Consider the following 14,776-nt stretch of genomic DNA (forward strand, 5'->3'; position numbering starts at 1 on the left):
TAGAAAAATCTAATTCCCAGTGATGAAAAACTATTTCGATCCTTTGTGGTATGGTCGTCTCGGGCTAGGTATGACTCGGAGAGTGGTAAATGTTCAACACTGGTTTATTCTAACACACAAGGTAAACGCGCTTGCGTTGTGGAGGTGGTCCATGGAGCATCTCTCCAACACACCGACAACAGTGTGTATCGGGAGTGGTGAATAAGCCACGCCTACAGGTTATATTGACCCAGGTGAACCTTTGGTCTGTCTTGGCTTCAGCGGAAATGGCAGGTGGCCATGTTTGTAGTTCTTTAACCTCTACAAACTCATAAAACCTTATATGGTGTTGTGCATTATGTAGAGAAGAAACCATTCATAACTGTTGTTAGCTTGAAACATGACATCGGAAGTAGCATAGACTAAATAATTTACGTATTTGTCAATCCAAGTTTTCCCAAGAAAGCATGGGTATGTTAGGCGGGCTTCGTAGTATACCCCACTTAAACTGCTTTTACAGAAATGAACAGTGTGAGAATAATAAGGGGTATTTCTAACATACAGGCATGTAACCCTATTCTAGTAGTAGCCTACCCCCAAATGCAATTATTAACCCTAGGTAATATGGGATCTTTAACTAAATAACTAAATAAATCATACCTATAAAAATAATGACAGGTTACAGATCAACATTTAACCATTCTGAGTAGAATATTTCCTTTTTAATAGACTAGACTACTTAGACTACTACTGATAGTATACTATATAGTATATAGTATAGTACACTACAATTCTACTACAATTCATGATAAGTATAAATTATTCCGAACTATGGTGCACATTTTTTGGTTGGTTTTTCGATGACAACAGAGATCCACCGGAGGGCGTAGTGAATATCCTCTGCGTCCTTTGATTCAGAGCGCCTTCCCCGCCCATTTCCTCTCCCTGACTCATGCAGAAGACAACTGAGGACAAACAAAACAAATGAGCTGAATGGAAATGTGTGCAATTTAGCTGTTTATTAGGCAGTTGTGTATGCAAATGATTTCAACACTGTCCATTAAGATTTACATTGGTCATTCTGGCAGGGTCCCTATACGCAGCCAAACAAATAACAAAACAATGAACAAGATTTGATTAAAGAAGTTCAGACAAATGGAATCTCCTGAATAAAGTCCAGTATAGGGACTAACCACTCTTTACATGATCCATCCAACAAACTTAGTTACACACGGTCATGTTTGCTCATCAACCTATGATTAAACTTTAGGCACCAAATCAAATATTTTCTTGCAACTGCCTTCTCAAAACTGAACTTGGGTGAGTTACAAGTATTCTGAAGACCATTTGGTGTAATAATTACTCTTGGAATAGTATAGTGTTTAAAACAGTGACCAAATTACTCTCAACAGATTTCTGTCCAAACCTGTACTAAGACGGAAACAGACACATTGAGAATAATTGGCACCCCTTGTTCTTGCTTTTTCATTTTAGTTACATCCTAATAATTTGGCTTGGCATGTAACAATCTGTATTTACATAAACCAAAATGATCACTTTATACTGAGGGAGCTTCACCCTACGACTACACAGCTCCACTTGTGTGCAACGCTGTCATTCGTCTTTCTACCTTCCATGTTGTGGAAACATTCATTGGCCGTGGTGTAGTTTATAGTTGAGGACCGCATCACTGCTTAAGTGATCGAGTGCAGTTGGGTCCGATGTGAAAGTACAAAATACAGCTTAGGGATTGACACTGGTTAAGTGCAATAGTGTTGGACTCATCATGGGTTCACTATTCACTTTCTGCCATCACTTTAACATTGTCAAGTTCCCACCAAACATTTGGATATCAGCCCATTTGTTAAAAAAAGGCTACTTTGATTAAAATGCGATTTTGTCAATTGATTTGTTTGAATTTGTTTTAACTTTTTTTGATATGCCAGAAACTAACCTATATTAACTTTATTTCTTGTTTTTTCAAGTCAACAGTTCACACACCAGCTTTTTTTAGAATGACGACTGCATAGAGCTTTTATGTTTAAAATTGCTGCTATGTAACGTTGAGTACTTTTGAGAGTAATCGATTCGTGATCATTTTATGGGATGCCAATATTTCTAACGCCAACGGTCTCTCTTAAACTGATGAAAAAATTAACAGTAATGATAAACATAAGGCAGCCAAAAACAAAACAAAAAAGGCTTAAGACTTTGCTAGACCAAAAGTCTAGCAAAATCAGGTGGGTGTGATCACACAAAGCAAAACCTTTCTACACAGATTTTTAAAAGGTTTCAAAATGAAAATTCAAAACAATGGTCACCACTCTGGGAACACGTGGGCCTGCGAGATACAAGTCTACGAAGCATACACGATATACGTCGACATTGCTGTACGTGTTCACCTGCCATCAAACATTGGTCATGCACTGCATGTAACTGCTACCATTCACGTTTTCAAATTGAGCCCTGCACCCAATAGAGTTGTTGAAGAGATTGTCAGAATGTACAAAGTTCCCAGTCAGCCTGTGCAGAACACGATAAAACTGAATGTAGGCAAAAGGCGAGTCATTCGGTAATTCTGCTCTCACCTTAAATCGTTGACAAAAAATTTGGATAAAAAAAAAAGTAAATTAAATAGGATTTTCTAGAATGGGTCATTGCAAGGAGTACTTACTCCTGTAGCAACAAAACAATATATGGACATTTATATGGAATGACCACCATGGGTCTCCATTCTATGGTGATTGACATAAAACAGACTCTAATATTGATTCAGAAAACCAAAAAAACAACCAATAAAAACCATCCAGCAACAGTCCTTAATGCAAGAAGATAATCTGTTAATAAATGTTTGTTTTTTTATATAACCTCCACTCCTCCACTTAAAGCACTGATAAATATATTCAATTCTTTATATATAAAAAAAATGCAGGGGACATACATGTTCATACAGGTATCTTTACAAGGACAAAACCATGGAAATATAGTTTTGGAAACCAACAAAAAAAACAAAAGAAAAAAGGTAAAAACAAATGAAGCAGACGTGATGACGCGCTCCTCTGCTCCTCCAGCCCCTCTTCCACCAGAGGTCACTGCACGTCTTTAGTCCAATGAAGGTTGGCATGGCAACTTTAGTGCTAGGATGAGCAGCGCCCCTGAAACTTCTGCACCCCGCATCTCTGGTCTCCATGTAGAAAAAAGAGAGGCAAGCAGCGGAGCAGCAAGAGGGACAGAACTGTGCAAAAGTGCTTCCTGCTTCCTTTCCCATGGCCACTACCCTCACCGCAACATCTACTCCCACCCCCCCCGCCGCCCTCCCTCTGCAGGCTAAACCTTGCTTTTGTTCTTCGCACTGAAAACCAAACTCTCCTTGGCTCCAGTACGGAGAGATTCAGTGTAATCACTCAGGAGTTCCCTACAGACGCCGGAGGGAGGAGGGCCGGGCGAGGCGCTCAACAGACAAGAGGTCGTGTGCCAATAAAATTGATCGTGAATATGTAAAAAAAACATCTCTTAAAATGTCGACTCGGCTGTGACTATTGAGTCGCGTGTCACTACTTCTTCTTCTTCTTCTTCTTCTTCTTCCTGCGTGCCCCCCTTCCTCACCCACGCCCTCCCCTCCCTCCCTCCCCTACTGCCCCAGCTTGATAAACATTCCATGGGTTCAGGGTGTCGGGGAACCAGCATCGGTGCCATGGTACAACCAGTTAATCCACAGCAGGGGGAATAGGCCCAGCCATGGATCAGTTGCATGCTTATTGCTTTGAAGACACTCCAAGAGGAGGGGGGGGGGGTGGAGGGAAGAGAGAGAGAGAGAGAAACGAGAGACAACTAGAAAGAGCGGAGAAAGAAAGATCGAGAAGTGGCAAAGAAACGGAGAGAAAGAGCAGAGAAACAAAGGAAAAAAAAAAAAAAAAAGGCTAGCGATAGTTAGCGTGGCTATCGCGCGAGCAGTTTGATAAGGTTGGCGCACATCTCAAAGAACTCTATGGTGTGGCTGCCGGGCCGCGGGTACGTCGTGGCCTCGCTGCCACCCCCCACGGAGTCCACCGACGAGGTAAGCGATGAGGCCGCCAGCGACCCGTCCACGGGGGGCCTGGTGGTGGAGGTGGCGGTGGTGACGGGGGTGGTGGGCGGGGCCTCCCCCTTCCCTTCCACCCCGTCGCCGTCGCTCTTCAGGGTGGTGCGACAGTTGCCCACGGAGCCCGAGCGGTGGGGCGTGGTGGTCCCGGATTTAGTCTCCAGCATGTCGTCTAGGAACGTCACACAGGGGAAGAGACGCTGTGACTCCCTCGCCATCGCCCCCTTTAGGGCAACGTGCAGCTTTACACCTTTTTCTAACACCGTGCTCCTTTTCCGCTGTAGGTTTTTTTTCAATGCTTTGGCTATGTACATGTTTATTTTACAAGCTAATAAAGCTCTTTTCGAATTAAACGACTTGCTAAGATATCAACTCAACGTCAATGTGGTTAGTAATCTTACTGCAAGATAATATCAGAATACATATTGACATTGGATATACCTGGCATTACTTAGAGAGGCATTTCATTAAGATGACACTCAAACTGGATCACAGTTCAAACTGACAGAGCATAACAAGCATTCAAATATATTTGATTTTGCTAGGTCTTTATACATTTCTGTAGAGATCAGTAAACATCAAATAAATCAAATACTACATTTGATAAGTCAGGTCAACATATGACGTCATAGGTATGTAATAGGTCATATGTACGTATAACAACGGCAGTATGCACGCATGGAACCCAGCCTACCGTCTATGCTACGGAAGTCGAGGAGGTAGGTTCTGCTGTCCACCTGGTAGAGCTGGAGGCTCATCTTGGTTTGCATGGATGTGACGGGGTTCTTCCGCTTCACTCTCAGGTAGTAGGGGTTCACCACCTGTGCAGAGGCCACATGGACGAGGATGAGGACACGTACTCTAAAGGCAATCTATATGTTAAGCCTTCCGGGATCCTTGATGCAGGAAAAACATTGAAATCCATTTTCGAGTATGTGACAAACAACAAGTCAAAACAATGCATTATTTTTTTCCCACAATCACATAAACAATGCAGATCATCGAGTCCCGTTGTAATCCGTGAGGTACAACTACTGACAAGTCCTCTTACTAGCCTGGATGAGTACCAACAATGTGCAGCAGTCATGTACCCTTCAACATATATTCTGGCCTCCATCTCTCTCTCCGCGGCCCTAATTCATAGTCGCTGTGCTTGAAACGCACATGCCGGCAAACCAGAAACGTTACATACGGCCCTCGCGCACGTATCAGGTGATGCGTCGCGTGTCGCATCTGCGACTATATATGATATGCGATATGCGACTGAAGATGCCACGCCCGGCCGTAGTCCGCCCGGGCCTCCTTCAATAGCGCCCCCGTCGGCTACAGCCTGCGCCTTACCTTCCACTCGTAGTCCAGCTGCTTCATGGCGCGGCACACCTCCGACATGATGTCGTTGGGCCGGCTCTGGCTGCGGATGCCCAGGTGCCACTTGGCCCGCCGCACGCCCTGGTGCTTGGCCTTCTGGGGGTTGAGCTCGTCCAGCGTGTGGCGGGGCCGCGGCGGCGTCTCCGCCAGCAGGAAAGGCACGCGTTCGGGGTGGGGCTTGAGGATGGGGGCGCCGGGGGAGGAGGCGGCAGCGGCCGAGGAGGAGGAGGAGGAGGAGTAGTAGGAGGAGGAGGCCAGCGCCCCGGAGGACGTCAGGTGCTGGTCGTCCAGGAAGGAGTCCGGGGGGCTGGAGGCCAGGTAGAAGTCCTTGGCCTCGCTCATGATGCGGCGGTTGTCGATGATGAGGTGGTAGGCCACGGCCAGGGGGTCCTGGTGGTCGCGGCTGTACAGGCAGGTCAGCACCTCCTCCTCGGTGCACTTGAGCTTCTCACACACCTCCTTCAGCGCGTCGTCGTCGATCATGTTGTTGCTGTAGGACGGGTCCTCGGGGAACAGGTACTTGGGCAGCTCCTCCTTGAACCACTCGTCCTCCCTGCGGTGAGGACACGAGAGAGGCCACGCCCGTCAGGCTTCTGCTACACTTCATCATTTATTTTGGCAGACTCTAGATTTTTTGATGTTTAGAATATTTGCTCTATTTTGTACATTATGCCCTCAATAGGTAGTTGCCGGTGACTTGTCATGAGAATGTCAGTGACCAGTCAGACTCTGTGTGGTTCCGAGCCTCTAACAAGACAAAAAATAAATCCACGTCCTTAAACTCAACTAAAACTTGAATTTCCTCTGAAAGATAAATGCTTCTATATTTATCCCCATCTATTTAATAGTCAGACAACACTGCTATTCTTAGCCTGGAATGAAGCCAACATAATAACTTGTGTCCTCATTTTGTATAAAAGGAGTTGTCTTTTAACTTTTGTGTTATTTTTTAATCCTATATAGTCGTCACTGCTGTCCTGTTCTTGTGAAACACTCAAGTTCCCTGTCTAGGATTACTAGAGTCTTATTTAGGATTGGTTAAAACCAGCCCGGGCTGTAAAGGTTGGGCCCAGGCCATGTTTAAACAGGATCTACCAAAGCCCTCGCAGCCCGGGATCTGTGGCCGATGGAACGGGAGCGCAGGCTCACCGGATCTCCTTGATGGTGGCTCTCTTCATGGGGTCCACCTGCAGCATGTGTTTGAGGAGGCTGATGACCGCCGGGTTCAGGTACTGGGGCGTGAAGAAGACCCCGTCGCAGATCTTCTTGAAGAGCGTTGGCACGTGGTCGTCGTCGAAGGGCAGGGTCCCGCACAGCAGGGCGTACAGGATCACCCCGCTGCTCCAGATGTCCACCTCGGGGCCCGCGTACAGCCTGGGGAGGGGCAGAGAGGGTCAGAACACACTGACAACGATGAGCCATTCCAGATGTCTGGAACAGATAATGTTAATGCTCTGAGGTACAGGCTGAAGCCATGCTGTTAGGGCACACTCACACTAGGCAGTGTCCCTGTACCCCCCCCCCCCCCCCACTGTGCAGCTGGCCTGTGCTCACAACTGGGCCTGAGTACGGTTGCCTCTTGTACATGTCCTGTGTGTACTGAGGCCACAGAGTTGAACTGTACTTGAGTACGGATGGCATGCTCACACTAGCCACTGTACAGATGGCCTAGTGTGAGTGCTCCCTTAGAGAAGGGACCAGAATGGAGGTTTTGAAGGGTCTACCATAATTGTCAGGTGTTTTCGTGTGTGCATATTTTGTTCAGATAGATTGGTACACAAGCAGCCAATAGTTTGTCATCGTAGGACAAACCCAGCTGGGTACCGCAACACAGGTCTGCTCCTTTTGTGTAACGGGCACAGAGCATGGCCTGAACTAGTGAAGATAAGCCCACATACGGGATTTAATATGAATATAAAAATGGCTGTAATCCAATGAGATGTAATCGTGATGAGGCTTTATATCCGGAAAGACCACAGCTCACCCGTTTATTAAAATGTGTTTACAGGCCAGACTTGGCCTCTCCAATATGGCGGTGACATTGACGTACCGTAGCAGCGTGTCAAGGCAGGCAATGCGGCGTCTATGTACATATGGCCGTTCATAAAAGGAGCAGACCTACAACAAGTGTCATGACGACACCTGTCTTTGTCTTTAGAGGACGCCTCCGTGAAAAGGGTCTGTAGCTGCTTCGACTGTTAGCACAGAAGACTGATTCGAAGTGGGTGGTCGCCCTCACCTCCCTGAGATGACCTCTGGGGCCGCGTAGTTTGGAGAACCACAGCTGGTTCTCAGGAACTCTCCGTCTGACATCATGTTCGACAAACCTGCACACGCAGACCACAACAATCCATTAGAACGGCGACCCTACACAAACAAATGTGCTGATGGAAACGCTTTTTGTGCTAAAAAATGTGTCAAAAAGTTTGACAAACAATTCAACCAGTATCACTTTGAGGTAGAGACCCGTTGATGAAGAAAAACTTATTTTTAGGACACGTCGGCCAGCAAAATATTATAGAGCATGATCATGGGAAAGTACAGGCAGCAAAATTACCACAGATACATTCAGTGAAACAATGGGTGAACAAGATTCTTATAGGGAAACGTTTGCATTGTGGGTAATTAATACAAAGGTAACGAGTGACCATCGTGGAGAGTTTAGGATTGGTCATGGTTGAAGTCAGCCACGGCGGGAGAGGCCAAGTTAAACTGCAATACACTATGGGTGAAGTGGACATGTCTGCAAGTCTGCAAGCAAGGCTGCAACACAATTAAAGGAATCTACGCAACTCAGAAGTCAGGAAGGAAGGGAGGTATCTCTAGGTACAGGGAGAACGTATACAAATAATTTTAAATTGCCTATTAATTATATAAATAAGGTTAATAGCATTTGTAGTTACGATAGATATTTCCACCACACCCGTAATCAGTTTAGTAATGGTTTCCTCTTACTAAATACCTTTACACAGCAGAAACCATGTTATGCAACACAATGTTTATGCAAAACTAACAAAGGATTTATTCTTGGACAAAATTGCTGCAAGGGATGTAACTATAGTGAAAAAACACAACAAACACAAGACAAGTATTGTCCTGCGGCAATGAGGATGCAGATAAAGATCAAATGAATTAACGAGCCGTAGGAAGTAGCGCGGTTGTGGTCAAGGCCCTCCGCGTTATCAGTGTTTACGCAGTGGCAGGAAACCTAGTTAGCGATAAGGACGTGTACCGAAGTCTGCGATCTTGGCGTTCATCTGGGCGTCCAGCAGGACGTTCTCTGGCTTGAGGTCTCTGTGCACCACCATGTGTCTGTGGCAGTAGTCCACCGCCGAGATGATCTGCTGGAACAGCCGCCGGCTCTCCTTCTCCTCCAGCTGTCAGCCCAGAAGCACGACAGTAAGTTAGGGTTCAGGTGTGTTGTCAGAGGCACAGAGCCACGGGGTCAGACTGGGCACGGAGCTTCTGCTAGACAACACGGTTACAACTACAGTTTAAATAGACATACAACACAAGAAATAAAAGAGTCGATCACAGGGTGATATTATAAATGGCTGAATAAAATCAAATCAGTAATCAATAAGGTATTTTATTAATAAGGTTAAGTTGATAGAAAAGGAAATTAATATGGGTGTGAATGTTACACTTTAACCAATGTATGCACAATGTATTATTTCTTCTGCAGCTATTTACTCCTAAAAATATCTGAACTAGAAAGTTTCACAAAAATAAAACTGGCCCATCCACCACAATCAATGGTCAATCCATCCAGGCAAGGCTTTTCTATAAATGATTTATTCTTGTCCACTTTTACCTCCAAAGGAAATAGCTATAACTGTAGCTATAACTCGAGCCACTGGCGGCTGCTAAATTACTGAACAAATAAACTGACCTTCAGAAACAGCCAAACCGTCAAGCCCCACTCCACCCCACCCTAAACTTTGCATGCATTTACCTTTCCATTCTTGCAGATGTAGTCAAACAGCTCCCCTCCTGATACATACTCCATCACCATGAAGATGTCTGTAGGTGTGCTGATAACTTGATACCTGCACAAAAAATAAAATAAAAAAGGAGGTTTTGGGATTACTTGATTATTGCACAGCAGTAATCAAATTAGGGGACACATGATTGATACACCAGCTTTTGTATGTCCAGGTCATGGGAGAAATGTGAAGTAGAAGAAAATGAGAACCCTTTGTTTCTGATTCCCAGCTTCTCTACACTTTGTCTAGCTAGAAACGTCACGTGCAGCACTTAGTTTTACGATAGTTTACATTGACCTGTTTTGAATTATCAGCCTGACATGCAAGTTTGCTTTGGATGTCGGCTGAATGAAAATGTTTTGCTTGGCCAGATAAAAGCCCTATATGTGCTGACCACGAACTGCCAGGTCTACTAGTCAGCTGCAGTAGTTTGTGAATTCAAATGGATTGGTATTAGTCATGGTATTCATGTCTATTCGCTATGGGGAACTAAAGAGAGAATGAGTCAATGGGTGTGTTGTTGAAAAGTTGATCCTGGTGTCTTATAGTTAAACATACAAGTTAAACAACGATTCATCAAAATCAACTAAACACAGTCATAGGGACCCCCCTGGACAGCAATGGTACAGCCAGGTCGATTGTTATATAGTATGGGGACCAGATTTCTAAAATGAAAAACTGGGGCATTTGCAGTTTAGCAGTGCATATAAACAACAAAAATATATTTCTAGAAAGAAAAAGGGGACACATTTATATTAATCCTTTTCTTATCAAGGTAACTACCTGGGGCAGAACATGCCGGTTTCTTTGATGTGTTTTAAGCTTTGGTCCACCAGCCAAAAACCACCCAAAGTAGGCTCCTCAAATATAGAATAGTTATATTATATTGACAGCCTATGGTTTGTGATCGGTCATGCCTGATGATGGTATAAAGTCCATAGATAGACCCCTGCAGAGTGAGGTCACGTCACAGCCTATCCGATAGACAAAAGACAACAGCCTCAAAATGTATATTAATCAGCAAGCCACAACCTTTGCCATTTCAAAATGTACTCATACTTCGGAAACCCCTTTCTCTAAACGGGGGCAGGCCATCACAACCTCAGACTGTCCCCGGAAAAAGAGGAGAGGTCAGTCACCCCATTATACAGCGAACAAGATGAGTTACCTGAAATAGTCGTAGGTTAATGGCCCAGGGCGACCCATGAGCTATCAAAACCATCAATGTGTGTGTTTGTTAGTGTTACAGCCCTAAATCTATGCATGCAGACAACTGCTGGAAAGGGAGCTTATATCTCTAACATTTAAAACCATAATGTAGAGATAATCCCATGTGTGCATACAACTACAAGCTCAAACGGTGTTCAAGTGCAAACAGCATTTAGTTCACTGTTCTCCAGATAGACTTATCAAATTTTACATAATAGCACGTGCCTGATTTTTATTTTTTTTATTTTATTACCTGGGCAGAAAGTGCGGATGCAGTTTTTTTTCACTATACCACAAAAAGGCTTCCTTTGCGACCCCTCTGCTAAAAGTATTACTCAACTCTCCAAACTGACCTGCAGCAGCCTGGAACCGGAACGGTAAACAAGACCACCTGAAGGTTCTTGTAATGTATAACTATGAACCTAACCGCCCCAAAACTGGGCTGCATACCAAGGAACCAACTAGTGTAAAAAACGTCTGTTTCATTCCTGAACAAAGCCCACCGCGACACAATCCACACAACAAGCTGCAAATCTCCACATGTGACTCAGATGGATAAAGATAGACTAAACAAAAGATAAATAAACAAAGAGAGGAGTCCGGGTCAGACAAAGCCTGCTCCAGAGGGATGTGTTTCCAGACCACATCATTAAAGCCTCAAAATAGCACCGTGGGTGGCAAAGTCTGGCAGCAGGCGGGGGGGCACAAAGATTGGCTGATGCAGGGGGATGTAATGGAGGACTTACAGTTTGATTATGTGAGGGTGCCTGAAGAGTTTGAGGTTCTGGATCTCCCGGCGGATCTTGCCCACCACGTCCAGACTCCTGATCTTCTGTCTGTTCAAGATCTTCACGGCCACTTGGTGCTTCGTCAGCTCATGCTGGCCCACTGTGAGGCCAAGAAAAGGGAGACAAGATAAGATTGGGAATCAGAGGCTCATTGGGAAGCGTGAGAAGAGAAGCCGTGAAAAGGGAATGCAAATTTTGGTCCCAGAAATGCTAAGTAAATAAGAGGAGCACCTAGTTATATCTCTCATTTTCTCTTTGAATGTTAAGTAAAAAAGTCTACTCTTGTGTACATGAATGATTAGCTTCTGTTGACTTATGTTTGGATGAAGCTTTGGTCCAGTCCGCCACAGCCAAGGCCATGAGTTACTGAGAACTTAAGCCTTAATGGGCTGTGGTCTTCCGCTACTTTTATACTCAGCAGTGACTACTATGGGACAACCCCCCAGGTTCACAAAAGTTAAAGCCTGTGTGGTCCTGTTTGGTTCCCAACTGGCTAGGTCCCAATAACTATTCCACACTAGTCCATTCACACTTGACAACACATTACAATGTATGGTTCATTGTGAGAATGGCCTTAAGTGACCATGCGAATCTTAATGCAATGTGTTACATCATAGCAGCTCCAAAACAAGGCTGGCTTGATACTTCCCTGACTGTGTGTAATGACACGGTGCGAGCTGCTGCCTGGCCAAACTACACCCCACTTTGCGCAAGTGAACCACACACACACACACACACACACACACACACACACACACACACACACACACACACACACACACACAGTGGATGTGTCCAGCCAGACCTATTGGATACTGATGAATGCACATAGATATGAGAACAAAACCGAAACAGTACAGGTGTGTGTTTCCCCCCTTTCATTCGACTACACACACACACACACACACACACACACACACACACACACACACACACACACACACACACACACACACACACACACACACACACACACACAAGCTGAAACCGGAAAACGGATCGAAACACCACCGATGAACAGGAGTGTGTTGACGGTGGTGAAGTAGTCGAGGAGTATCTAGTAGTCTAACTTCTCTGGACTGCTGGGCTTGCAATGCTCACAATGTCTGATGGGCTCGTATACACTGAAGGTAGCGTCAGTGCACAGCCCCTCTTTAGTGCTACAGCGCAGAGGGCCGAAGACAACACGCCCTCAGCACCTGTGGTCCTGGACCGCCACTTCACCCCGAAAGTTGTCAGACGTCACTCCATTCAAAGGGTCTCGTTACACCCAAGGCTAGAGTGTGCCAAGTTACAGCTAACGTTAGCTCTAGCACGCTAGCAGCGCAGCTAACAGCTCTGATGCTTGTCTTCTTGACATATGTTGAGTTCGCATTTAAAAAGGTGGACAACGCAGAATACTCAGACACTTGCCTTTAACCTTTCCAAATGTGCCCACTCCGAGGGTGTCTCCGAGGATATAATGGCCGATTTTAACTCTTCCTTCATGTTTGGTTTTGTCCGTCGTGGCCATGTTCCCGCAGTGGCCTTGCTGTGGAGCTAGTAGCTAGCTCTGTGGAGCTAGTAGCTAGCTAGCTGCGGGCAGAGATGCTACTGGCTGGCTCGTCTCTCTCCAACGGCGGCTCCCACTGCTCTGATAGCCGGGTGGGCGGGACACACTGGTCATGTCTACACATGATTCAGGGTGAGAGAGGGTTAAGTAGTAGCGGGTAGGGAATAGTAGCGTTTTCCCGGTCTACAAAGAGCAATTTCCGGTTAATCACTTCCCATGTGCAATGCACGCCAATCAGTAGTCACTGGAACGAGAAGAATAACAACACGACAATAAGAACAACAATAAGAACAATACATTTAGAGGTTTTTAAATAAACATTTGACAAGGCATTATCAGACGCATGTAACGGAAACGGATATTCCGCTTTTTCAAAAGTCCCGCCTTCTCTACTTCTTGCCACTAAAGCAATGTAACTGTAGATCCCGCCCTCTCTCTCGCTAGATACGCACATTGTGAGCTTCCCGTCCCGGGGTTTGGTCGAGAGACGTGACCGCCCGGGAGGAGGATCACTACTACCGCTCTGCATCTCAACGAATGGGCGGGACACGTTTGTGAGGTCTGCTAATGATTGGCAAATGTTGTGCAAATCTGACGTTTCCGATTCCCGTTGAACTTGCGGACTGTTGTCGGTAACAGCAAGGACACACACACACACACACACACACACACACACACACACACACACACACACACACACACACACACACACACACACACACACACACACACACACCTCAATCAATGCAAGTGCCATGACGTGTTATGGTATTAATAAGTTATTTTGATAACTTTTGATTTTTTTATTTTGATATTTTCCGATTGATGAGGGTTATCCCCCTAGCCCGAACCTTAAACCTAACCCACCACAAGGTAATGCTATATTAATGTTTATTACTGCATTAGATAGTTAATGGTTAATTTATTTACCACTTATTGTAAAGTTACCCATTCATGTACTCCATTTGGTGGGGAAAAGGTAATACTGTAGTCTTAATGTAGGCATTAAGACGTAGTTAAAATTTCCAATAAGCGATACTAACACAAATAGCCTACTTTTCACCAACGTTTAGTTGGTGAGTAGACTATGGGTTCGGTTTCAAAAAGGCTGGTCATATTAACAGCACACGGTTCATGAATTGTTAATTTGCCATGATGTCTGCGCACCGAGAGCCATTGCGCCCCCTGCCGGTACATGAATAGTGGATTCTTCTGAGGTGTGCGTGGGCTGTTGTCGACGGACAGGTACGAGGGCCTGGGGTGATGAGGACCTCAGTGAATGAACTTCCTATGAATATGAGTTTACTTATTTTTACCTTTATTTTTTGTGACATCAGTTAGTTAAGGACTAGAATCTTTAATTCCGGAAATAAAAGATTGTTAGGTAGGCCCTGGTTAGCAGTGGCGGAGCTAAACTTTTATACAAGGGGTGGCCAGAGGGTGCCCAAGGCTTTATAAGGGGGTCCATATACCGGGCATAATAGAGGAAAATACTGCAGAATTGTTGAGGGGGGGGGGGGAGCGGACAGGATTGTTGACAGGGGGGGGCGACGGGATTGTTGATGGGGAGGGGGGGGGGGGGGGCGTTAACAGGGGAGAGCCTGCGATTGCGAGACCATAAATCGCGCTTTCAACGACACATGCAGTGAACTGTCAATCAACTAGGGTGGCACCTAGGGTGGCCAATCAGGTTCCAGGGGTGGCCAGTGCCACCCCAGCCCCCCCTCTGGCTCCGCCCCTGCTGGTTAGGCCCTGGGTAGGCCCTGGGTAGGCCCTGGGTAGGCCCTGGGTAGGCCCTGGTTAGGCTTATATC

The 14,776-nt window shown here is 45.5% G+C and overlaps 1 protein-coding gene across 1 annotated transcript; it reads right to left on the minus strand.

Annotated features, from left to right (window-relative positions):
• Positions 1-994: 994 nt before the first annotated feature.
• prkaa1 (protein kinase, AMP-activated, alpha 1 catalytic subunit) lies at positions 995-13,081 on the minus strand. Its single transcript, XM_084486707.1, has 9 exons — positions 12,825-13,081; positions 11,370-11,511; positions 9,384-9,477; positions 8,661-8,805; positions 7,668-7,755; positions 6,578-6,802; positions 5,402-5,981; positions 4,755-4,881; positions 995-4,232 (listed from the first exon to the last, which is right to left on the minus strand). The coding sequence occupies exons 1-9, from the start codon at positions 12,922-12,924 to the stop codon at positions 3,919-3,921; spliced, it is 1,815 nt and encodes a 604-aa protein (XP_084342833.1). The 5' UTR covers positions 12,925-13,081; the 3' UTR covers positions 995-3,918.
• Positions 13,082-14,776: the final 1,695 nt, after the last annotated feature.

Source organism: Micromesistius poutassou (assembly GCF_964030765.1).
Source record: "Micromesistius poutassou genome assembly, chromosome: 22".
Lineage (NCBI taxonomy): Eukaryota > Metazoa > Chordata > Actinopteri > Gadiformes > Gadidae > Micromesistius > Micromesistius poutassou.